Here is a 25757-nt window from a genome sequence, read left to right on the forward strand (position 1 = left end):
CATATATATGGAATCTAAAAAAAAAAAAAAATGGTCATGAAGAACCTAGGGGCAAGACGGGAATAAAGATGCATACCTACTAGAGAATGGACTTGAGGACACGGGGAGAGGGAAGGGTAAGCTGGGACAAAGTGAGAGAGTGGTAGTGTATATATATATATATATATATATATATACACACTACCAAATGTAAAATAGATAGCTTGTGGGAAGCAGCCACATAGCACAGGGAGATCAGCTAGGTGGTTTGTGAGCACGTAGAGGAGTGGGATAGGGTGTGTGGGAGGAAGGGAGACGCAAGAGGGAAGAGATATGGGGATATGTATATATGTATAACTGATTCACTTTGTTATAAAGCAGAAACTAACACACCATTGTAAAGCAATTATACTCCAATTAAAACGTTTAAAAAATGTAATTATGTATTCTGTTCTTGTCACCCTTTTAATAAACCTAGCATGTTCCTTCAAAAAAATAAAAGAAATAAAAAAGTAAAAGAGGCTGGATAGATTTATTTGAATAATTTTTTGAACAAACTTTTATAAAAGGTGCATGATACTTAAAAGAGAAATAGAAATGGGTAACATTTGATACATTAAGAGCAGCTATTACTTTTAAATGTGATAAGCATATCATGCCTATGTTTAATAAAAGACACATATGACCTTATGTGTATATATATTTAATTTAAATGTATATATATTTAAATGCATATTCATTTATGGATGAAATATTATGACTTCTCAGATCTTCTTCCAAATAATACAGGAGAGGAGAAAGTGGGTAGGCACAGATGAAACAAGATTGGCTATAAATAAAAAATTGTTAAAGCTATGTAAATGCAAATTCATTAAATTGTTTTGTCCACTTTTGCATAGGTTTAACATTCTCTAAATAAATATTTCTTTTAAAGAATATTTTAAAATAAACTTAACTACCTCTACAAGATAACTTTAAAGAATGAAAGAAGTTTGCATGAATATAAAAATAAAGCATGCTCTGTTTCTGGATAAAAACACTGGATATGTAAAGATGTATATCAACACTCAATATATAATTTTAATGTAATTTCAATTAAAGCACCAACAAATCAAACACAAATACAAACAATCAAATAAAATACTAACAAGTTCATTTAGAAAAGGAAAAGTATATGTATAAAATAGTCCAAAACATGTGAGAAATGAATAATGAATATGACATCCAGTTGGTTATCAAGACATAATTGATTGCTATGGCAATTAAAACAATTAGACAATGTGGTAAGAAAAGCAATATTATAAAGGAATTGAAAAATACATTAAAAGGACAAACTATAGATTGCAAAACTAAATACTCATATTTAGAAGGGAAAGATACAACTTTCAATAAAATATGTTAGCACATTCGCCTATTCATTTGGAACAAGGTGAATTAATAATTAACTTAAGATCTAAATGTTTATAAAAAGGAACCGGAAAGTTTTTTTAAAAGGCAGACTAAAGTAGCTTTTCTCTTTCATCTCTTCCTTCCTCTTGCCTGGAATACCAACAGTGCTTAGCATGAACATCTTGAGAACATAAAGATGAAAACCACATGTCTTAGTCAGCTTGGGCTGCTATAACAAGTTACCGTATTGGGTTACTTAAACAACAAACTTTTATTTCTCATAGTTCTGGAAGCTAGGAAATCCAAGATCAAGGTGCTGGTAAATTTTGTGTGTGGTTAGACCCTGGTGTGTAGACAGCCACCTTCTTGCTGTGTCCTCATATGGCTGCAAGAGAGGTCATCTCTCTTCTGTTCTTTCTCACAAGGGCACTAATTGCATTCATGAGGGCTTCACCGTCATGAGCTAATCACCTCCCAAACTTGCTCTGTCTCCAAACATCATCACACTATGGATTAAGGCTTCAACATGTGAATGGAGGGTGGGGGGCAAACATTACATTCATAACCTTATGCTGAGGATCTCAGAACAGAATGTCAGAAGGACACATGAAATTAATAACCTTCCACACTCGCCCAAAGCGGCCTACCTTCAAACTTTCTGTTACATAAGAATAATCACCCTTGTGAGTAAATTGATGTAGTTAGACTTCTGTTTCACATAGCCAAAAGCAATTGAATGTATAACAACATTCAGAGTTGTTATAACAACTATGAGAGAAGAACCCTATGGATGTTTTAATTCTTTATAAAATAAAATATCAAAAAGCAAAAAAATATCTTGAACAAGTATAGTTTAATAAAATAAATGCCAGTGCACTAAAGTCTAATATTGTCGATAGTGGGCAAAAATAAACATTTCAAGTATCAATTATACTTTCTCAATAATTAGCCAAATCTTACCTGGTATCTGTCAGGAATTCAGCCTTCTAAGATATAGGGTATGTCATCCATGCACAGCCCTTCTTCTTTCTCACTCAGCCCCATTGAGTCACACAGGATAAATGGCCAGGTGTTGCCATCCTTTCCATCCTTAATGAAATATGTTCTGTACTGCAGAGGAAAAAAAAGTAACTTCAAAAGTTCATTTTCTAAAAAACTGTAAATTGAAATGAAGTCTACATGTAATGAAATTGATCAGCAAAAGACTTTTCAAATATAATTAACTTGAACAAAGAAGCAAAGGCTGAGTGACCTAGAACAGACTCACCTTTTCAGATACCCCGGTTGTCTTAGACCCCACCAAGGCCTGGTTTGTTACGCGGCCTCTGAAAACAGACTTCACTGAGTTGAAAAAGCTAGACTTCCCGGCTCCAATTGGCCCCAAAAGCAGAATTCGTATTTGGTGAACCAGGCCTCCATATGGTTCGGAAGTTCTTATAGCAGACAATAAGCTCTCCTTGAGCCTGTTTAGACAAGACAATTTTAACAGTTGACTAAGGTTAGGTCACAAGACTCTACCATAAATTTTCCTAGAATTCATTCTTTTTTCTCATATGTTATTATTTATTTTTGATTAGTATCTTGTATAAAAAGACATGAAAATATCTTATCTCAAATCCTATTGTTGTAAAAGAAGTAAGAGTAACAGTTTTAACTAAAGACAATCAGACATAAAACCCTTCAGATTTAAGCATATATAAACCTTGGAATAAACAGCAATTATGTTAAACATGAAAATAAATTATCAATAATAAACTTCAAAAACCACAACATAATATGTGACTTTTGAGGTTTATAGAAGTAGAAAATGTCTAACATGTTCTTGAAGTCCATGATAGGTATTCCCCACCTGCCAACCACCCCTGCCCTGAAGTAGTTGAAACCAACCATAGCTGTAAGAATTCTAAGCAAAAGTGTAGACATTCAGCCAAATAATTATTTCCTTTCAAGTATATAAAAACATTAGAAATGTCTTTCATCCACTCAGTGCTATTTTTGTTTTAACATTACTATTATGAAATATTTTATGATTATAAATATAACTTGTTCTTGGTGATCCACAAGTTATCTGCTATAATTTGCACTATGAATTTTATTGACAAAACCTATAGTAGAATAAGTCTAAGATAATGAATAGAATAATAGAACATTAAGAACATTGACTTAGTGACCCCATCCATCCTCCTTTTTTCCAATAAATCTAGAGAAATAATCAAAGAATAATGAAGATTACAAGTTGTTGAATGACTGGCACTGAATGAATGCATGAATTCACTAGGAAAAAATATAAAAATAGCCTTTCTGTAGGAACAGTGCAGTATGATGAAAAGCAAGTGGAGAAAATTATGGGGAATCTTAACATATTTCATTTGAAGAGTCCAGAGCTAGACTCAATGTAGGCGCTGCAAGACTATAGTGTCAGCAGATCTTTTCTCGCCAAATTACTCAGCAGTAGCGGGTGGCCCACTCCAATATGAGAGATGAGGGCTGGAGTCCTCTCTGAATCAGAGAAGCAAGGTCTAGGCTAGGGAAAGACTGGAAACTCTCTAAAATATTTTCTCCTCCATAAATCCAATCGGTCTGAAAGGGATAATGAGCAAGGACACACAAATCAAAAAACCACAGGCACCAGATTTTCTCCAAAACCTACTATCAACAATTGGGCTTCCTGGAACTTCCAATCCAATTGATTTTCTTCTTGGTTCAGAAGAGAATGTAGTACTTGTGCATAGCCAATCAGAGCACAGCGAGTGGTTCAGGGGTGGGCTTAGGTCTTCGTTTGAACGAATGAGACTCAGGCCCAGAATTCTTTTGTTTCTTGGAAAGATATAATCTTTTTTTTAAAATAAATTTATTTATTTGTTTGTTTTTAATTTTTGGCTGTGTTTGATAACCCTTGCTGTGTGCAGGCTTTCTCTAGTTGCGGTGAGCGGGGGCTACTCTTCGTTGCGGTGCACAGGCTTCTCATTGTGGTGGCTTCTCTTGTTGCAGAGCATGGGCTCTAGGCACACAGGCTTCATTAGCTGTGGCAGGTGGACTCAATAGTTGTGGCTTGCGGGCTCTTGAGCGCAGGCTCAGTAGTTGTGGTGCACGAGCTTAGCTGCTCCACAGCATGTGGGATCTTCCCGGGCCAGGGCTCAAACACGTGTCCCTTCCACTGGCAGGCAGATTCTTAACAATTGCACCACCAGAGAAGCCCTGGAAAGAGATACTCTTTTATGGTGGATTTAAAACTGAAAGGATTAGATGTAGTGATGCTGGTAATTCTCTAAACAACAGAAAAATAATACTGTGTGGAACATTTATAAATATAGCTGTATGTATGGTTACAAAGAAAGCCTCTTTAAATTACCAAAAGTAGAAATAGTGAAGAACTGCATTCAATGACTGCAATATAATAAAACTGGAAAAGAACAAGTGTAAACAAAGAGAAGGGCAACGTCTTAGGATTTTACAAATCACTTTTTAGATACTTTAACATCCAAAAGGAAATTAAAAATCACAGTAGTAAATATATAGGAAATAACAACAATATAAATGCTTCATATCAATCTTGGGATAAAAGTACCTTTCATGAATAACAGGAAAGAAATAGAAAAGAATAGAGGGGAACAAACCTTAGAAATATAATAATATATTAATAACAGAGATACAAAGACAAATTCATAAATTGAAAAAAGGGATAAATTAATATAGTAATTAATTAATTTAAAATATGAAATAAATAAATTACTAACTAGTCTAATCAAAGAAAGCCAAATTCACAAAATGTCACACCACGGGTCACATACCAGAATGGCTACATATTGTAAAACCAGTGAAAGAAGGTTTGGGGAAAGATTTAGAGTGACAGAAAGTCTCATACACTGCTTGTGGTAGTGGAATGGTATGACAGTGTTGGAAAACTTTATCAGGAAAACTTTACCAGTATCTACTGAAACTGAAAATACACATACCCAATGACCCAGAAATTTCATACTTATACTCTTCAAAAAATTATGTATATACACGAACCAAAAGACACTCAGAAGAATATTTATAGCAGTATTATTTGTGATAGCTCCAAACTGGAAAACCCAAATGGTCACCAAAAGTGATTTGATTTTTTTTTTAAGTGTGATGGAATCATTACAATGGAATATTATATAAAAATTAAAAGGAAAAAATTACTACTACATATCATACTATGGATGAATCACTAGGGAGTTATAGGTTAAAATAGCTGGCCTGGGATACATTCACTTACTTTACCAGGGGAAAAAAAAAAAAGTGACTGGGACTAATTTTCTTATAAATATGCTAATAACCTTGTCTCCTGGGAAATAAACTAATGATATTTGCTACAAGGAGAGTATTTGTCTCTTGAATGTCTTTGACAGGATGTTCCTGGCTAAGAATTACTTACAGTAAATAAATCCAGATTTTATGGATTTATGAGGCATGTCTTCCTAGAATGTCACATAAGCTGATTGTCTCAGTCTGCTCAGGCTGCTGTACATATTACCATGGACTGGGTGGCTTAAACAACAGAAATTTATTTCTCGCATTCTGGAGGCTAAGTCCAAGATCCAGGTGTGGGCAAAGCAGGTTTCATTCTGAGGCCTTTCCTCTTGGCTTGTAGGAAAGTGGCTACCATCTTGCTGTGTGCTCACAAGTCCTTTTCTTGTGGATTTGTGGGGAGAGGGAAAAAGTTCCCTGGTGTCCCTTCTTATATGGAAACTTACTTTATCCCTATCAGATTAAGGTCCCATTCTTATGACCTCATTTAACCTTAATTACTTCCTAGAGACCCTGTCTCCATGTATACTCACACTGGAGGTTAGGGCTTCAACATGCCTTAATCGTAATTTGGGAGCCCATATCACTGGCATATAAATGTTCCATAATCTAACCACTCTTCAATATGTAAGATGGCCCACAAACTTCACTTAAAAATGCTGCCTTCTGTTCTTAGCCAGAAAACATATGTCTAATATGGGAAGGAAAAAATTAGGAGCCACACAGAATATCTTAGTACTCTTCCTGACTTCTCTGAGATTTTTGAGAGCCTTTATTCTTGAAGTTATTAGTAAAACTTGATACTAGGTAAGACATCTGATTTGCAGAGGTCTGATTTTATAATCCAATCCATTGTATTAGCCCAACCTCTCACACATAATATTGAATGAAAGAGGCCAGACAGAAGAACACACACTTTGGTATAGTTCCAGTTATATAAAATTGAAAAATAATAAGTATTAATTAATGTTACTATGAGCCAGAATAATCATTACCTTTGGTTAGTAATAACTGAGAGGAGTCATAAAGGAGTCTTCTGAAACGATGGTAATAATCTATTTTTTCATCCGAGTACTGGTTACATGACTGTGTCCATTTTATAAAAGTTTGTCAGTTGGTACACTGATCAATTGTGCATTTCTGTTTATATGTTATACTTCAATAAAAAGTTTACTTAACTGATCAGTTAGGGTCAACATCATGATGCATCCATGTAAATTTATCAGACTTCAACAACAACAAAAAGTTTTAAGCTGTTTGGGGCAGCCAGAAGAAAGACCAAATCACTCAAAGAGAAACAATAAAAAAATACTGCAAGTAAATAAATCTGGCCTAAAGTTTTCCACAGTAACACCAAAGCTGTGGAAACATTACAGTACCCCCCAGAATAAAACATGATCCATGAATTATGTACTCTGCTAGTCATTTAAGTATAAAAACCACAATTAGTTTGGAAACGCAAATGCTCAGGGAATACTACTCCCAGGAGCCCTTCTTTTAAGTGGATAGATATAAACAAGTATTTCATAGAAGAAATATAAATAACCAATACACATAGACTCATTAACAATCAGGGATGTGCAAAAAATAAAATGAGAAACCATCTCTTAACCATCAAATTGGTGAAGATTCTAAATATTGATAGTAGCAAAGACTGGCAAGGATACAGGGAGTTATTTCCATAACACTCCTGGGGATAGCACAGACAACTGAAGCTTTTGAAAGGGATCTATCGAAATGCAAATGTACATAATTCTTAAACAGCAATTCCACTACCGGGGAGTTACCACAGAGAAGTATTTTTGTGCACAGTTATATGCATACAGGTATTACAGGAACATTGTTTATAACAGCAAATATAAGAAATAATTTAAATGTCCTTTAGTAGAAAAATAGGTAAATTAACTTTGGTCTTTTGATATAATGGATATAACAGGAAACTGCAGCAGAAAGGGTTGACTACCAGTCAAAAGAAGTTCAAGCTCTGGTTTCTTTCTGACAGTCTCACAATCTTCAAGTTTTCTTTCTGTGCTCTCTCTCTCTCTCTCTCTTCCTTTCACACTCCCGCTTCCTCCCCACCTGTTCTCCACACTCCACAGAAAACTCTGTATATTCTACTTTTGACCATGGTTGTGTTGTAGAAAACAATTTGTGGCCAGGTTTCAGTCTGGGCCACCTGGAGATAAGGACAAGTATAAAAGTTATTGTTTCTTACAGGAATGAGTCAGCTAGAACCCTCCAAACATAAAGAGAACTCTATATAGCGTTATCTGGTTAAACCTACCTTCACATGGAAAAACTTCACATTCCTGGAAGGAAATACAACAGTGAGGTAGTCCAAGTTTGTCCATTGTATTTATGCTAATAGCCACCTCTTTTTTCTCTAGGTTTATATTGAATTCAGAATTTCTATCACTTTCACGAAACAACATAGATAGTTGACATGGCCCTATTTTGCATTCTGAAATTGCAGTCTCTTGAAAGGCAAAAAGGATAATGAAATAGTCTTCCAGGTAGCTCTTTTGCACATATGCCCCAACAATATGATCTTCACTATAAATCACTGTTATAGTAGGTCCTTGTTTAGAGCATCTCTGAAGCAAACTTTCACTAGGGAATTCATGGACACTGGCCTTATAGAGAAGGCTAAACTGCTTGTCTCCAAAATAATTTTGCAGCTTTTTTTCTTGCATCCACATCAAACAAGTTGTCATTGCCATACTTCTCAATCTGGTGGAAAATCAAATCCATTTTCCATTAAATATTGCAAAACAGATAATATGTACTGCCACGAAGTTTGCATTTATGCCTTTTATTTACTTTACATTACAAATGAAATGAGTAAACGGAGGGTGAATAGATAGCAAGAAAAGTCATTAGCTAGTTTTTCATTCTAAATAATTACCTTTTAAATTAAAAACAAAACAGACTTGTTTGCAAGAGGCTGGGAAAAGTGGAAAGCAGCAAGTCATTTACCTGTTTGGAGGATCTATACAAGGGCTGAAGCTGAGAGTAGTCGCTCTCTCTGGACAGGTAGGCAGGCACAAAGTGGGAGCAGAAAATTTCTCAGCAACCTTGAGGCTTCTCAGACTCAGGCAAAAGCAAACTGAAACTCAGTGTGGCCCAGCCCAGTTGGCAGTGTGCCCATTTCCCTCCAGTGAGCAAGCATAAAGGAATCCAGCTAATTTTAGATAGCAAAGTCATATAAAAATAATATTGGGGCTTCCCTGGTGGCGCAGTGGTTGGGAGTCCGCCTGCCGATGCAGGGGACGCGGGTTCGTGCCCCGGTCCGGGAGGATGCCACATGCCGCGGAGCGGCTGGGCCCGTGAGCCATGGCCGCTGAGCCTGCGCGTGCGGAGCCTGTGCTCCGCAACGGGAGAGGCCACAACAGTGAGAGGACCACAACAGTGAAAAGCCAGAAAAGTAGGGAAGTGATCAGCTGCATCAAATGGTGGAACTATTCCCTTCCGCACCTCCTCCATTTATACATCTGGAAAGACTCACTCTCTTCCTCAGTAGCTGGGAATTTGAGGGATGGTCTTGTCTTACTATGGGGAGAGGGCATTTAGGTGGTGGCGACTATCTCCTGCTAGGGAAATGCTGGAAAGTGCTAAAGAATGTAGCTCCGCTGCAAATAAAGAAGTGAACCTGCAGAGAAGCTGACTCTGCAGAGCTGAGTGAGGCTGTGGTCCATGCTAGCAACAGGGAGGGAGGTCTCCCGCGCTGGTCTCAGTGAGTCTTCAAGGGTGAGCAGTTCCATTTCCCTATTTTCATGGTCAGTGGAGAGGGTCTCTTGCCAAATTGGCCAATCCTGAGGGTCTTAGTGCATCAGTGTCCACTGCTTTGTATGCTGCTGGTGTTAAGGAAGACTTTAAAGCTGACTCCAGCAAAGAAACGTGAGAAGGTTTCTGAAAAGCTATGATGGGAGGAGCAGCCTCAAGCAGAGAACGCTGGGTAAAACAAAAGGTTTGCAGAGATCAGCGAGGGTTAAACACAGTGTCATCACCGTCTGAATTCCTTCTATGGTCAGGTTCCACTGCTCCCTGAAAGGCTCAAAAGAGCAGAAGATCTCTTCTTCCATTTTGAAGACTGCCTTAAGAACTCAGACTGGAGCCAGAGGGTCTAACCTCACCTGGAAAACAGCTGTCAGCTCGGTTAGAAAGCTAGGAATCTTAGGGTAATATTTGACACATTCCTTGTATCATCAATGGAACTGAAATAAGTAAGGCTTAGCTCCTTAATGATAAAGAAACAAGACATGGAGAGGGGAGGAGAGATCATTTGGTAGTCAGCACTTACCCCAAATTCTTTTAAGAGATACTGTAGAATTGGCATTTATCAAGATGTAGTTTCAAACCTGCCCCCTACCTCCCCACTCCCAACACATACAAATAACCCAATAACTTAGGTAGCCCTTGCTCATAAATTATGTCATTTGAATGAACCAGTCCCTTCAAGAAATTGATATTCCCAGCTTTCCTTTCCTTGAGACTTTGGAAGACATAGATGCTCTATATGAGCTCAGAGGTATGATAGGTCCCATCCAAAAACCTGTGTTGGTGTCCCCCTTTGCATACTCCCACCGGTCCTTTTAGCATCAAGGGTCAACCTTATGTGTTGGGAGTATTCTGAATGTCTCAGGTCTTTATAAAGCAGATATGCTCCAACTATTTAGACAGTCTCAGCCAGCTAAATTTCAGAACAGAGGTGTGTCCTTCTGTTCGATAGTCTACAGATGACAGTCAGCCCATTATTAATGAAAGGCCCACAGGCCACATTGACAAGACCATCAGGTCACATTTCTTCTTTACCTTGTGAAGTGTGGGGCTTCTTCAAATGGGGATGAAGACTTTGGGCACATTGCCCTGGCTTCCAGTCAGTGTCGTAACTGCTCACATGGTACTGAGAATCCCCCCTTTGTGTACCACACACTTCCTCTTGGTCCCTTCAATTCTGTTTCTCTTTCTTTCATTCTTCCACCAGAGTTATGGACAATTTCTCTTCCCTCTTTCTTTCCAGGCTGGGTGACAACCTTATAGTTTCTACAGAACTGCATCCCTCTATTACCTTTCTAATACATAGCAATTCTATAAATTCTGTGTTCAGATCCTTTCATGGCCTGGACTCCCAAGGGTCTACTACAAAACTTAAAAAATATCTGAACGCTGTTTCAGTTTTTTTTCACCCCCTGGTTTAAATAAACTTAATTTAATTCTTAAGAAAACAATGTGAATGACTCTGGGAAATGAGGGACAAACTATACACAGGGAAGTATAAAAAATATATATAAAAGTTACTATTTTAAGAAGTTATCTAGCTGCATGTGCTGCCCATTTGAAATATATGAAGTCCTACCATGCAGATGAGCTACTTCTTTTTCTCCCTGGACTCTTCAGTCATGGGGATTTGACAATCCCCCCTTATAAACCTGCACTGAGAACAGAACCACTGATTGCCTATCAGGCAGAACAGGGTCTGATACACTCAGAATACCATAACTGTATATATCTTAGTATGCTTATTTAAACTGTAGTGGTCCATTCACATGTGAATTACTTTCACAATATAACACCAAAATGGAAGACAAATGAGCTCAAAGGCTTAAATGTATGGGGTTGTTTTGCATTTTTTTATTGATGTCAGACTGGAGTTATCATGAAATATTCCAAAGAAATCAATTGTTTAAAAAACTTTAAAAACTATAATGATCTACCCACCACTGAGCACAGCTTGTTAGTCTTTTCCCCACCCCATCCCAATTCCTGCAACCCATACTTGCAGTTTTGCTTACACTGACGTTTCTTCCCTGGGGCCTGGAATAGCTTGAATCTATCCATGTGAGGGGCGTGCAGCTGGATATTGGCTATTATCCAAACTATTGTCTGGCTGACCCCAGTGCCCTGCATTTTCTTCAACACCAGAAAAAAAATTTTTGCAGTGGTTTGCAACTGGTAGGCAAGATTCCATCTTGCTTATATTGATGGCAAAAATAGGATGTACTTAATCGACTCTTCTCCATAAATCGGCCCAGACACTCGTCACATTAGGATTGGGATTTGGGGACATCCAAATTCCCACAGCTTTTAGGAACACCTAAAGACTCTGATCAGCCTTGCTATCAAGTGGCTACTTTAGCATCAGATGGAATTTTGTCCCTACAAGATGATTACTCATCAGGTGGTCTCTATAGCACCTGAGACTTACTTGAGTCCCCCAATCAATTTTGTGAAATTAGTTATGAACCTGCCTTTTTTATGAAGAAACAATATGATAATCTTTAAGATTAGTTTTCTAAAGAAGACACAGCCTTACACATCACCCACTGTAATTACCCCTCTTATTAAGGTAGATACTGGGTGAATTTGTACAATGTTACCAATTTCTGCCAGAAAGAAACACTTTGTTTTTTTACTTTTTTTCAAGCTTGATTAAGATATAATTGATATATAATGTTATGTAAGTTTAAGGTGTTCAACATGATGCTTTAATAAACATATACATTGTGAAATGATTACCACAATAAGGTTAGTTAACACATCCATCACCTCAAATCATTACACTTTTTGTATGTGTGGTGAGAACATTTAAGAACTACTTTCTAAGCAACTTTCAAGTATATGATACTGTATTGTTAACTATAGTCACCTTGCTGTACATTAGATTCTCAGAACTTACTCGCCTTACAGCTGGAAATTTGTACCCTTTAACCAACATCTCCCCATTTCCCCCACCTCTCAGCCCCTGGCAACCACCATTCCACTGTTTCTATGAGTCCAGCTTTGTTAGGTTCCACATATAAGTGATGTCATACAGTATTTGTCTTTCCTATCTGACTTATTTCTTTTAGCATATGCCATTTTGTTTAAAATGGCAGGACTTCCTTCTTTTTATGGCTTAATAATATTCCATTTGATTTATCCATTCATCTGTTGATGGACACGTAGGTTAAGAAACAGTCACTTTTTAATGCCACAACCCAACCCACTCACCCATCCACTCACTGTGCAAAGTTTCTAGCAAAACTGTCTACAACATCCCTCTCACTTTAAGATGACATTCTACTTGACACCACACTTATGTTTCATCTACTGTGTCCCTTAGCACTATTTTACCAATAAATATTTTAGTGATTTGGGCTGGACTGTACATCTAGATGAATTGAAAATTATTCCAAAATACTGAATGGCCTCTAAAAGGTAGCAAAGTGGTTGAGTCCCACTATCTCTCAGGATGGTAGAGAAAGATTGGCAGAATCCACAATGTCAGGCAAGGTTCTCTCTCAGATAAAGGAGAAATTTATCCCTTTTTGAAGCTCCCCTCACCAATATTTTCCAACCTAGACTCCAAATATACATTTAGCTCCATTGGAGGTTTAAGTGTTCCCAAAGTAGTGTACAGCCGGAGGATTCAGAATTGTGACATCATTAATCTAAAGCCTTTATAGAACAAAAGGAAAAACTTAGCCTCAATATTTGTACTCTCAAACAATGTTGGTTCACCTGGACAGTCCCTCATTGTTTATCTCTCTTGATCATTCCATTACTTCTCTTCTTTTCAGTGTCTCCATCTCCCTCATAAGGGCATTCCATGCTACCCCTTCAAATAGAGTAAAGAAGTTCTACCTTGAATCTAACTTTACATCTAGCAAAACTTTCCTCTGCCCAGATTTTTGCTGACTCCACCTTGGAGAAGGATGAGTTATGGCCCTATAGTTGGTGAAAACAATGGTGGGTCTTCAATCACCTTCAGTCTTTCCCAACCAACAACGGCCATGGCTTGTTTTTCTCCCTGGATTACATAGAGAAAACATACCTTACTTTTTGGACCTGTTGCATCCTACATACATATCATAACCATCCTGGCTGCCACTCTAATTTTGTTCCCAATATCTACTTTGGGCTCTCTTCCTCAATACTTATGACCTTTCTATTCCTAGATCTTTTTTAAAGACCCCATCCATCTCTTCCATTGACTCATGGCTCCTGGACATTCATTTGAGCACAGCTTCACCTGCAGCTTTGCTTTAGGAAATATTTCTTTTTCCTTAACTATCCCTAAGGAATTCTTGCCCTTGTAATACCCAGGACTTCCCCCAAAAAGATAATAATTCTGATTATAAGTAAATTAGACTGCTTTAATATAAATAACTATTGGGCCAAAGCATATTCATTTGAAAAAGACTTAGAAATTTGAAGAAGCGAGTTAAGAGAAAAAAGAGAGGAAAAAAAAACCCTGAAACCTATTTTCTGGAATTCTTTTTCTGTCTTTATTAATAGTCCTAACTTCTTCAGCTACCCTGAGAACTTTAGAATCATTTGGGAGCAACTGTATAAGACAACTGTGTTATTGACTTGCACGAGTAAACATATTTGATCACTCTACTTTGGGAACATGGCTAGGATGGTTTGGAATTCAATTAATGAAAATCAGGCATGGGTTCATTAGAGGAAAAAGCTTTTTTTTTACAGAAACAAAATGTAAGTCCTTTAGAAATACTTGTTCCTTTTAATTAACTTAAATCATATTGTCATCCAGAGATAAGTGAAACATTCTCCCTCCTTTATTTATCTCCAGCATTTCATTCTCTCCCAGTCTTCTCCTCTATAAGGAAAAAATTTTAAATACATGGTATCACTCTGGGGAGGTTGACAGAGATGCTTAATAGCAGGTATGCTTGCTCCCTGCCAGGCACTATGCTAATTTCTGTGAATACAAAGATAAGTAAAATCCAAACTCTGTTTCTTAAAAAACTCACAATTTATTTAGAAAAGCAGATAACTATGTAACCAGTTTATACTCAATGTGATTAGTACTTGCATAGAGTTTTAAATTAAGTGTTATGGATAAATAATAAGGGAATAGTTAATTTTGCTGAGGAGATTTAGAAAGGTGTCATATAAATTAAATTGTAAATAGTGCAGAAATACAAAGGGTGGTTTGCAATAGAGCATATGTTGGCCCACCACTGCTCAAGGTTGGCCTTTGCACTTGAGGTGTGACTGATCCTAGAAGGAATCATCAGTTAGATGTTGTCAGAGACAGAAGGTAAAACATGAATAGAAGCAGAGTCTCAAAGAGGCTGTCAGCAACCCTGGTTTGGGCCATGTGTCTGAATCAAGGCACTGATGTCGCATGCAGAGCTGGAACATTCCCACAATTGCATCTGAAAACAAAACAGAAAAAGAGTGAAAACAAAGCACATATTGTAACATGGCCGTCAGGACTAGAACAGGCAGATGGGTACCAGCTATCCAACTGAGGTATAGCTTAGAGTTTTTCCAAAAGCTTGTGAGAGGAGCAGAACGGGGCCAGATCACCTGTTTACTCAAGAGACAAATCCTCTAAGAAGTCATCTGCAGCCTGGAACATCTGCTTCAGTGCAGAGAGGATCAAAATATCCTTTAAAGGATCCATCTCCCGCTCTCAAGCATAATTTTCAACCAACAAGATATTAGAAAGAGGAATGCCTAGCATCTTGTTGGCATTCTATATCTGTGGAAAAATCAATTTAATAAGCATGTCTTATATCTGAAATTTGACTGATTTAAATATAATTCAAGAAACAGAAAAAGCAATGGCTTAATAAAGTTATTTTCTGAATATAATTATAATTCAGATCATTATTTTAAAGTGGGGTATAAATTTGAATCAACCAGGCAATTGATCCATTTCTTCATTTACCTGTGAATATGTAGTGTGAGCACACACACACACACAGTACAGCATTATTACAATACTATCTAGTTGCAAAAAGTATTCCTTACCTGGCTTTGAGAAATCATAGATTTATTCACCTTTAAGAAGTTGTCTTGAAGAACTGCATAGCAATTATTCACTTTAGTAAGCAATGCTACATGTGCTACACCTATATCAAATAGATAAATCAGTTATTTTATATCATAAATAGCAGTGTGTCAACAAGGTAATTAAATATGTGTGAAAACAGTACTCTGTAATGTAAATTTGAGATCAGGAGAATGCAATATCCCCAAGAAATCTCAATATGGGACTTGAAGTTCTTCTAACAGGAGAAATGATCCCTTCCAAAGTGAGAGATCATTTCTAAATGCAATTAAATTCACACTAAGTTGCAATCAGCTACTATCCCATTCAAATAGTGTGTTTTAAAGTGTCCAGGGGGTAAAAGTGGTTGCTTAATCTCGAAGACTACAAAAGAACCCCAAGAAAGAGAAAGTGAGGAGGGTCGTGTGTGAGCATTTATAAAAGCAAAGTACACTGATTTCACAGTTCTACTAAGGACCTCTTGCCTTTTCCCTCAAACCGCAGGGATCAGATGAGTAAATCCTAACCGAATCAAAGTTCTGCTTTACTAATAACTGCTTCCCCAGGAAGGACAGAGGGGATAACCCTACAAACCCCAAAGACATAAAAAGAATAAGAAAATACTACAAACAACTCTACATGCATAAATTTGACAACTTAGAAGAAATAGACTAAAACTACAAACTACCACAACTCATCTAATATGAAATATATAATTTTAATAACTCTAAAACTATTTTTAAATTGAATTTTTGGTTTTAAAAACTCCTGAAAAAGAAATCTTCAGGCCCAGATGGCTTTACTGGAGAATTCTACCAGACATTTAAAAAGAAATTAATACCAGTTCTACACAATCTCTTCCAGAAAATGAAAGAGGAAGGAACACTTCCCAACTCATTTTACAACACCAATATTACCCTGAGACCAAAACCTGACAAAGACCGCAGAAATTAAAAAATAAATAAATAAAAAACCCAACTACAGACCAATATTCCTCATAAATATAGATGCAAAAATTCTTAATAAAATATTAACATACAGGATTCAGCAATACATAAAAAGAATTATGCACCATGAACACATGGGTTTTTTTTCCTAAAGAGACAAAGTTGGCTTAAGATTCAAATTCAGTCAATATAATCCGCGATACAAACAAGCTAAAGAGGAAAAAAACTCCCATGATCATATCAATCTATGGAGAAAAACCATTTGGCAAAATTCAACACCCATTCATGATTTAAAAAAAAAAAAAAAAAACTCCTAGAGAAGTAGGAATAAAGAAGAACTTCCTCAACTTAATAAAGAACTATTGTTAAAAACCCATAGTTGACATCATAGTGGTGAAACACTGGATACTTTCCTCCTAAGATCAGAAACAAGGCAAGGGTATCTGCTCTCACCACTATTATTCAACATAGTATTGGAAGTCCTAGCCAGGACAGTAAGACAAGCGAAGGAAATAAAACACATACAAATTGAAAAGGAAGACATAAAATTGTCCCCATCTGAGATGGTATGAAATCCTAAGAATTCAACAAAAAATCTTCCTAGAGAAAACAAACTATCAATATCCCATCAAGATTTTTTTGTAGAAATAGACAAGGTAATTCTAAAATTCCCATGGAAATGTAAAGGTACTAGAATAGCTAAAACAATTTTGACAAATAAGAATAACATGGGAAGAATTATTTTACCCACTTTAAGACCTATATTTTTATTACTATATAGCTACAGTTATAAAGACTGTGTGGTGTTGGTAGAAGAATGAACACATAGATCAAGGGAACAGAATACATAACCCAGAAATAGATGCTCAAAAGCAAGGACAATGAATTTTTGACAACAGTGCAAAAGCAATACAATGGAGCAATGATAATCTTTTCAACAAGTGGTGCTGGAGCAATTGAATATCCATAGGCAAAATAAAATAAAATAAACCTTGACCTATACCTCACATCTTACACAAAAAGTGATTCAGAATTAATCATATATTCAAATGTAAAAAATAAGACTATAAAACTTTTAGAAGAAAACAAAGAAAAAATTTGGGGACTTAAAGTTTGGTAATGGATTTTAGACACAAAATGAAAAGCATGATCCTTAAAAGAAAAAATTGATAAATTGGAGCTCACCAAAATTTTTAAAATTTAGTTTTGTGAAAGTCTCTGTTAAGATAACGAAAAGACAACTTAGCACTGGGAGAAACTATTTGCAAACCATATATCTGATAATTGACTCATATCTAGAATTTATGGATCTCTTAAAACTCAACAGTAAAAAACCAAAGTGTCCGAATAGAAAATAGGTCAAAGACATGAAGAGATATTTCCCTGAGGAAGACACATACAAACAAATAAGTACATTAAAAGATGTTCAATGTAATTCATCATTAGGGCAATGCAAATTAAGACCATGATGAGCTATCACTATACACCTATTAGAATAGCAACAATGGCAAATACTAGCAAGAATACAGAGAAACTAGATCTCTCATATATTGTTAAAATATAAAATGTGCAGTAATTCTGAAGAGTGGTTTGGTGGTTTCTTAAAAAATTAGACACACACTTAGCATAGGACCCAACAATCACAATTTCAGGGAATTATCCCAGAAGAATGAAAACTTATGTCCACACAAAAACCTGCACACTAATATTCAAAGGAGCTTTATTTGCAATAGCCAAAAACCAGAAGTAATCAAAATGTCCTTTGATAAAGAATGGTTAAAATAACTGTGGAATATCTATACCATGGATTACTACTCAACAATAAAAAGGAATGAACAATTGATATACACAACAACTTCGATGGAATTCAAAGGATATTAGGCTGAGCGAAAAAAGCCAGTCTCAAATCAAACATACTTTTGGATTCCATTTGTATAACATTCTCAAAATGACAAAACTATGGAGATGGAGGAGAGATTAGTTGCTGCCAAAAACTATGGATGGTGAGGATTGGGGGATACCACGACAAAGACCTTGTGGTGATAGAGTAGTTCTGTATCTTGATTGTAGTGGCGGTTACACGAATCTACACATGTGACAAAATGACAAAGCTATACCACACATTATAAGAGTGTTATATCTCCCGGTTTTAATCTTTCTGGTCTAGTCACATAATGTGGGGAGGTGACTCCCCTATCTAGCCACAGGAAAATCACACATGACAAAAAAAAACTATGGCCTTTCTAATCTTTAAGGAATGAAGACTAGGATTTAGGGTCCTGCTTTCAGTAAAGCCTTTGGATGATCTCCATGTGCTGTTGCCACCAACTAACCCAGGGCTCGGGAAATTGGATGAAGGGGGCATGGGACCTTGCTGTACTCCTTTTGTAATTTCCTGTGAATATAGCATTATTTCCAAGTAAAAATATTTTAATAAGTACAATGAGACTCACCGCAGTTTAATATTTCTTTCCGAACTTGTCTGAACTTTGCCACCATTTTAGAGGAGAGATTGTCAATAGAGTTGATATCAAAGACATAAGCCACACAATGAATCCTGTCTTTCAGTGATGGAGAGGTGATGAAAGTAGGATGCTTGGGTGTAGTTGGTTTATGGGGACTAAACTGTTATAGAAACATAAGGTAACATTTAGAGAGTCTCTGCTAAATTCTTTCAGATACAATTCATGTTTCAAACATGCCCACCACTAACCTCCAACCCAAAACCTTCCCTTCCCCCCAATACTCCTTCCCCAGATTAGTTAGTAGCACCCCTTTCATGCTTCCTCTCCACTGTTAGCATGGTGCCATTATGTCTTTTTTATAAAACAACACACTCCATTGCTTTGGCAAAAATGGTGATTATAACTTAATTGTCCATAATGGAAATATTTCAGAAAAGTATAAATAATGTTTTTTAAAACCTAATTTCAAAACTCTTGCATACTTAAATGGACTAACTGAGAGCAAAGGCAAGAGAAAATATATTGAAAATGCCATTTAAACTAAAACACTATAATTTCTTTTAATTTTACAGAAGAAAAAAAAATTAAAGTGAAAAAAATACCAAATTTTAAATTAACATGTCCTTACCACAAGACAATAATCTTTCCAGGGTTAAGAAAATAATTACAAAACATAATACAAGGCTGGGTTCATTATTTTTTTAACTATATGTTTCAATGTTGGACTGAATTGATTGACTCTGTGCTGTGAAAAATGAAGGTGCTCATATGTCCATGATTTCTCCCATTTCTTTACCCTGCTCCTCCGCCCTGTATCTTTATGTCTTTTTAGATTGTGAGCTTCTTGAGGATAGGATTATGTTCATATTCAAAACTGGCGTAGTATCTGACACATATTAGGTTTTTAATCAACAGTTTTTAAATAAATAAGTGCATAGTTAAGGTTTCCAATCAAGCACAATTGAGAGGCAAAGGAAGTCACTGCTTAGAAACTGAGGCTGATTTTATTGTGCCTAAAAGAAAGGTGATAATAATGGTTAACTTTTTGAGAACTTAGAGTACATCTTCTCATTTAATCTTCTTAGCCACCTGTGAGATTAGCATTATCTACATTTCACACACACATGAAAAAACTAAGACTTACAGAGACAAGTATGTAACTTGCCTATGGGTACACACCTAATTGGTGGCAAAGCCAGCCTTTGAATCTAAGTATTTAAGTAGTGAAGCCTGATTACTTTCAGTATAACATCACACTTCAACAAAAAGTGGTTGTTTCAATATTCTACCTAACCGATTATTAAAGTTCAAGAGATTATACTACTACTTTCCTACTGTTTTACATCATTGTAAAGAATGATATAAACACAGTTCCTCCTGAACTTTTCCTGGAACCTATATGAGTAGACTCTTGCCTTTTGGCTATATTTCTTATAATAAGAGAAAGAAAGAGCTGTTATCTACTTTCCTTACACGAATACTTATTAAAGTACAGTGGTATTGGTTGGTGTTAAAACCACTTTATGACAGCTGAAACTGCCTGGGGTAAAAAGTCAATGAAAAGCATTGATGAAAATGATTTGAAATGTTTTAGACATTGAAGGATTCTTACCTGATATCTGTCTGGCACCAGCCTTTTAAGACGTGGGGTATGTCAGCCACACATAAACCTACTCCCTCTTTCTCATCCAGCCCCATGGAGTCACACAACATAAATGGCAGAGATTTACCATCTTTTCCATCTTTAGTAGAATATATCCTATACTGTAAAACAAAACACATCAAGTATAAAAGTTCATTCTTCAACTAGCCTTCAAGACACGACAATAGGAAAAATAGAAACTGGTTAATATTTTTAAACTGCGGTCCTCAAACATTTTGGTCTCAGGATCAACTTAGACTCTTAAAAATTATTGAGGGTCCCAAAGTTATTTTATTCGTGTGAGTTATATCTATTGACATGTAACATACTAGAAATTAAAACAAAAAATTTTAAATATTTCTTAAGTCATTTAAAAATACAATTATGAACCGTTACATGTTAACCTAATTATCAATTTTACAAAAAAAATTATTTTCCAAAACATTATAGAAAAGAGTGGGATTGATTTACTTTCTGCAATTCTCTTTAATGTCTAAATTAATAGAAAACATCTGGATTCTCATATTTGCCTCTGCATTCAATCTGTTGGGATATACTGTTTTGGTTGAAGTATATGAAAAAAATCTGGCCTCACACTTACATGTAGTAGGCAAGGAGGGAGTATTTAATTTAACAGCTTTCAGAGAATTATGGACATTCCTCATTAATAATACATCAAAGCTAACAAGTGATAATTTCTCAAAGATTAGCTGCAATGTGAAATCCGTGACGCTTTCATACTATTACATTAAGTTCATTGATCTATCTTACACTTTGAAGATATCTTTTATCCATCCATGATTTTGTAACCTGACGCATTGGTCATTTGAAAGTATTGGTTCGCTGGCTTATCTGGATGGTCCAAATATTGGCACATTTCATTGTACAATATTAAAACATCATATTTGTTAATACCATCATCAATCTCATTAGACAAGTCTTTAAGTTCTTAAGTTTTCAATCTCAAAGTGGTGGATACAAGTTTCCCAACATTCCAATTTTTTCTTAAAAGCTCATATGCTATCTTTGGTAACAAACACTGTGAGTTGTTGTCCTTGAAGTGACAGGCTCATTTCGTGCATTTTCCCCAAAAATGTCTACCAAATACCCAAGTATGAATCAGCAAGTCTTTCAGTTGTCTTTTCAATCAAAAATGTTACATGGGAAAAGTTCTGCTTACAACTCAATTGCACTGGTGTCCTTGCTAGACAACCACCATATTTTGACATGTATTAGGAGCACTTTATATGCACTTCCCATTTCATCACACAAAATTTTTAAATGATGTGCATTTAAGAGTTGAGTTTAAATAGAATCAATAATCTTTACTAATTCATCAAGGAAATTCTTAAGTGAAACTGGCATTTTGTTTGTTTTTACTGCAAACTCAGTGGTAGGGAAGATTACAGTGACTGTAGTAGTGTTTGGTGCCATTGCTTGATTCATGCTAAGGTGCCAACAGATAAAATTATATTTGTTTGATCAGTTCAAATGTTAATACACTAGAAAGAGCAAAAAGCATCTTAGTGTTTTAAAAACAGTTTTAAGTTCACAGATCCCCTAAAAGAGTTTCAGGGACTCTCAGGGGTCCACAAACCTCATTTTAAGAAGCACTATTTTAACAAAGCTTCTTTTCTAGACACACTCAATCTGATCCCAAGACTATTTTTCAGGAAAACTCTGAAAAAATTTTATTTATTGGTCAAATACACTTCCAAAATAGACACAACTATGGAAGATTTGGGAAGAATCACAAAGAAAAGGACTTCTCAGAGACACCAGACAATAATCACCATTCTCCCACTCTAACGAGGAAGTGGAGAATCCCCCGTAGCCTACTGTAATGTGTTTTTGTTTGTTTGTTTTCAAATGTGTTAAGAACTGTTAGTTTCATTTAACCAGTTTTCACAGCTGAATATTTATTCTATAAAAACTTTACTGATTGTACATTTTATATATAGTTCAAACTACTGAACGAAAAAAGTACGTCCCAAAGATGCAAAATTACTGCACCAACCAATCCAAGGTAAGGGCAGATTTACACACTGTACAGTTCTCCGAAGCCAGGAGGTGGCCACTTTTAAGTATAAATGTCAAAACTGTATAAAATAAGGTTTTGATTTTATTTCATTCTTCATACATTCCATACTATTGCAAGCTCAGAAGCCTACTGAATGGTAGACATCTGGAATCAGGAATCAGTCCCCACTCCTGGCAGGAATGAGGGTGTTTATTTACACATGGCACTCTTCAGACAGCAATCTGTACTTGGTATATTGTGTTGACATGAAAGCAGAGACCAAGAACATTAAACGTCAATATAAGGTAGTTCTTTCTCTTAAAAAGGAGTTTCTGCATTTAATAGTGTGCCAAAAGAATTTTAACTTATTAAATAAAATATATTTTAAGTGAACCTAAAATTTACACTTTATAAACATAAAAATACTTTTATTTTTGGTGTAATACATCAATCATATCTGCAAATAGAAAACCAAAACTGTATATAAAGTAGTAGTTTTCACCCAGCAACAAGAAGCACTTATGTAGTTATTTTTCAAAAGGGTCAGAAAAAACTAATTATAAACCCACTAACTTATAACTTAGATATCATACTTACCGCTATTCAGTGATTCACTAATACAGCAAAACAAGCTTTCCCCTAGAGAGAGTGGTTTCTTCCTGTCAACTGGGTAAGAATCGGACATATTTTTTAAAAAAGGGAGAATCAACTGACTTCTCAGCGTGACTCCTACGTGCGTTTTAGTCTGGGGGTATGTTCATCAGTGGGTGTTTAATCAGAAATACTTACCCTGAAAGATAAAGACTTCCTACTGATTCAGAATTTTCCATCTCTGAGGTTTTGTACCTCCTTGGAGACAAGGGCATGCCTCAGATTTTTCTATTTGGCTCAGGGGAGGCAAGGCTGGCTAACACCTCTTTAGATTCCGTTTTCTAGAGGGGAAAAAACAAGGAAAACAAACATTATTCCAGACTTTTCTGACACCCAAACCAGGAAAACACACTTCTTTTTTATACAGTCCTAGCCAAAGATAACAAAAATTAGAGCCTCAAAGAGCAGCCCAGAGCTCTCCATTATACTTTTATACTTGTGTGTATATTAAGTATAAAATAATGACGTTTGGACAAAGGAGCTTTGTAGTTATTTATTTTAAAGTTACAGTACTTAGAAACTCCTTGGTAATTAATTGCTTGTCTATTTCAAGTCCTGCTTCCAAGCGTGAGCGCCAAGTGAACATGTTCCAGGCTGTGAGGGTGGGTCCGGGACCCGGGGAGCCCCAGCCGCCCTGCGCCATGCGATTCCAGGGTCGTCTGGGGGCAGCCCGGCCGTCAGAGCTTGCCGATTTTCCTCTGCAGGTACTTGAGCATGGAGTCCACGCCCTGGGCCGAGCCCCAGATCTGCTTCAGCACCTCGCACTCCCGCTCGTTGGCCTGCTCCAGCTCCAGCTTCCTGCTGCAGCGCACGAGGGCCTTGGATTCCACGAGCACAACCGGGTTGCAGGAGGCGAGCTCCTTAAGGCGGACCATGACTTTCCGGGTGAAGGACGTCCCCGGCTAGAACACCTGGGGGCCCAGGCCTTTTGCCGCACGCCGACTGCGCCATCAGCTTCCGCCTGCTGAGCAGCGTTTCATTCGCACATGCTCCTCCCACTACCTTGGGAAACATAACGGTGGTACAGCCAACTGGCCTCTGTCCGAAGATAGTATTGGGTGTTTGGAACCGAGCCTTTTCATTGGCCCAAACCACGTCACAATGAGGCAATATGGACTCTCCTCGTCCAATGGTTGGGCTGTTTACGGCTGCAATGATAGGCTTCTTAAACTGAATGAAAGCTTTCGGGAAGTTTGTGAAGGCCTCGGCCATCTTCGTGCTCTCCCTTTTCCAGTCGTCGGTCAGGCGCCGCTGGATGAAGTAGATGAAGTCGAGGCCGCAGCAGAAGACACTGCCCAGGCCACCGAGCAGCACAGGCTTGCTGTCTCGGCGGCGGTCGTGCTCTGGGCGCTCTGCACTTCCGTCCTCACCTCTGGGTTGAGTGAGTTGTTCTCGGACGAATTCGTGGACAGCAGGATGTGGGTGAAGCCTTCCTGCTTCCGGACGACGATGTCCCTGTACCTGTAGGTGCTTTCCGTCTGCCTCACTGCCGCTGGTCGAAGGGCTGGTCTCGCCCGTCGTCAATGAATTTCCTCCTCCAGCGTGACCGACTCCCGTGACCGACGTCTGCAGTTTGGTGGTCTTGTTGGCCATCAGCGCGTCCGTGAACGGGGAGGAACCTTTCCCCTTAATGGCTAGCCCCGTGGCTGTGGCCGCAGTCAGGGGGCCGGACACCTGAGGCACCAGCGGGTGTATCCCCGGTCAGCGGTCAGCGGGCCGGTCCCCCCATCCGCAGCCGCTCGGCGCCGGGGCCCGGCAGAGCGCCGACCGGCTTTGTGGCCGCCACCTCCAGCGCCACCGTGTCCTCCTGCCCTTGCTTGGCGGAGTCCAGTTTCTCGGGGCGCTCGTTCTGAAAGCCGTCTGCCGCGGTCCTGCTTTTGATAGGGCTCTTGGGCATGAGGATCTTTATACCTGCCGTGGCCAGGTCCATGTTCTTCCGGTTCGAGAGGGACAGGGCTGGGTTCTTCTTGCACTTCTGGCTGGCAGCAAACAGCGGGCTGCTCTTGGGCTCGTGCTGTTTGCCGACCACGAGTGATTTAGGAGAGGCCTTGGAAAAGATGCTGTTGGTGGGTCTGGAAAACTGTTTCCTGGCATTGTTCGGGGAGGTCCGATTGGTTCTGGTGAAGGTGCCCTCCTTCTGCTTCTCGGTGTGGAGCCTGTTAAAATCGTGGATATATTCCTCTCAGTTCACCAGGTGCTGCTCCGGCCCCGAGGTGTCATCCTCACTGTCGTAGCCCTTCCACGGAACCAAATATTCTGTCTTCCCTTTTTTTGTTTTTCCTTTTGTCAATGATCCTTTCAACCTGATGTGAGTTAGTGGAGACCAACATACATGAGTTTACTCCTTTTCCAAATTTATCTGAACGATTGGTATTCGACAGTCTGTACCACTCAAGATAAGACTCTTCAGATCAGGAGTTAAAGCCATGCCACATCTCGGCAGAACAATGACTAATATCTTAAATTAGAGGTTATTTTCTTTCCCTGCTCAACAGCCCAACCAATCACTTATTCAGTTCTCCCAAGAATCTCAACCTATTGTAATTTGTGATGGAGTCAAAGCTCCCATTGCTCCATGAAATGCCTAGGAGCAGTCCCACTG

At 37.7% G+C, this 25757-nt stretch overlaps 2 protein-coding genes and 1 pseudogene across 2 annotated transcripts in view; all 3 read right to left on the reverse strand.

Annotated features, from left to right (window-relative positions):
* The window catches only part of IFI44 (interferon induced protein 44), an 11468-nt gene extending 3102 nt beyond the window's left edge, over positions 1-8366 (reverse strand). The window contains 4 exon segments of the mRNA XM_029226990.1: positions 2329-2478; positions 2636-2831; positions 3532-3568; positions 7931-8366. Of these exon segments, the coding sequence (XP_029082823.1) occupies positions 2329-2478; positions 2636-2831; positions 3532-3568; positions 7931-8366 (819 nt within the window).
* Positions 8367-14496: 6130 nt separating this feature from the next.
* On the reverse strand, positions 14497-23465 carry IFI44L (interferon induced protein 44 like). Its single transcript, XM_029229927.1, is given in 6 exon segments — positions 14497-15139; positions 15412-15512; positions 18831-19002; positions 20455-20474; positions 20477-20606; positions 23294-23465. Coding segments are annotated over 5 exon segments (543 nt in total). The 5' UTR covers positions 20556-20606; positions 23294-23465; the 3' UTR covers positions 14497-14968.
* Positions 23466-23750: 285 nt separating this feature from the next.
* LOC114897954 lies at positions 23751-25485 on the reverse strand (annotated as a pseudogene).
* Between the last annotated feature and the right edge of the window lie 272 nt (positions 25486-25757).

Source organism: Monodon monoceros, unplaced genomic scaffold, assembly GCF_005190385.1.
Source record: "Monodon monoceros isolate NGI ecotype Baffin Bay Population unplaced genomic scaffold, NGI_Narwhal_1 Super_Scaffold_18, whole genome shotgun sequence".
NCBI classification, from domain to species: Eukaryota; Metazoa; Chordata; class Mammalia; order Artiodactyla; family Monodontidae; genus Monodon; species Monodon monoceros.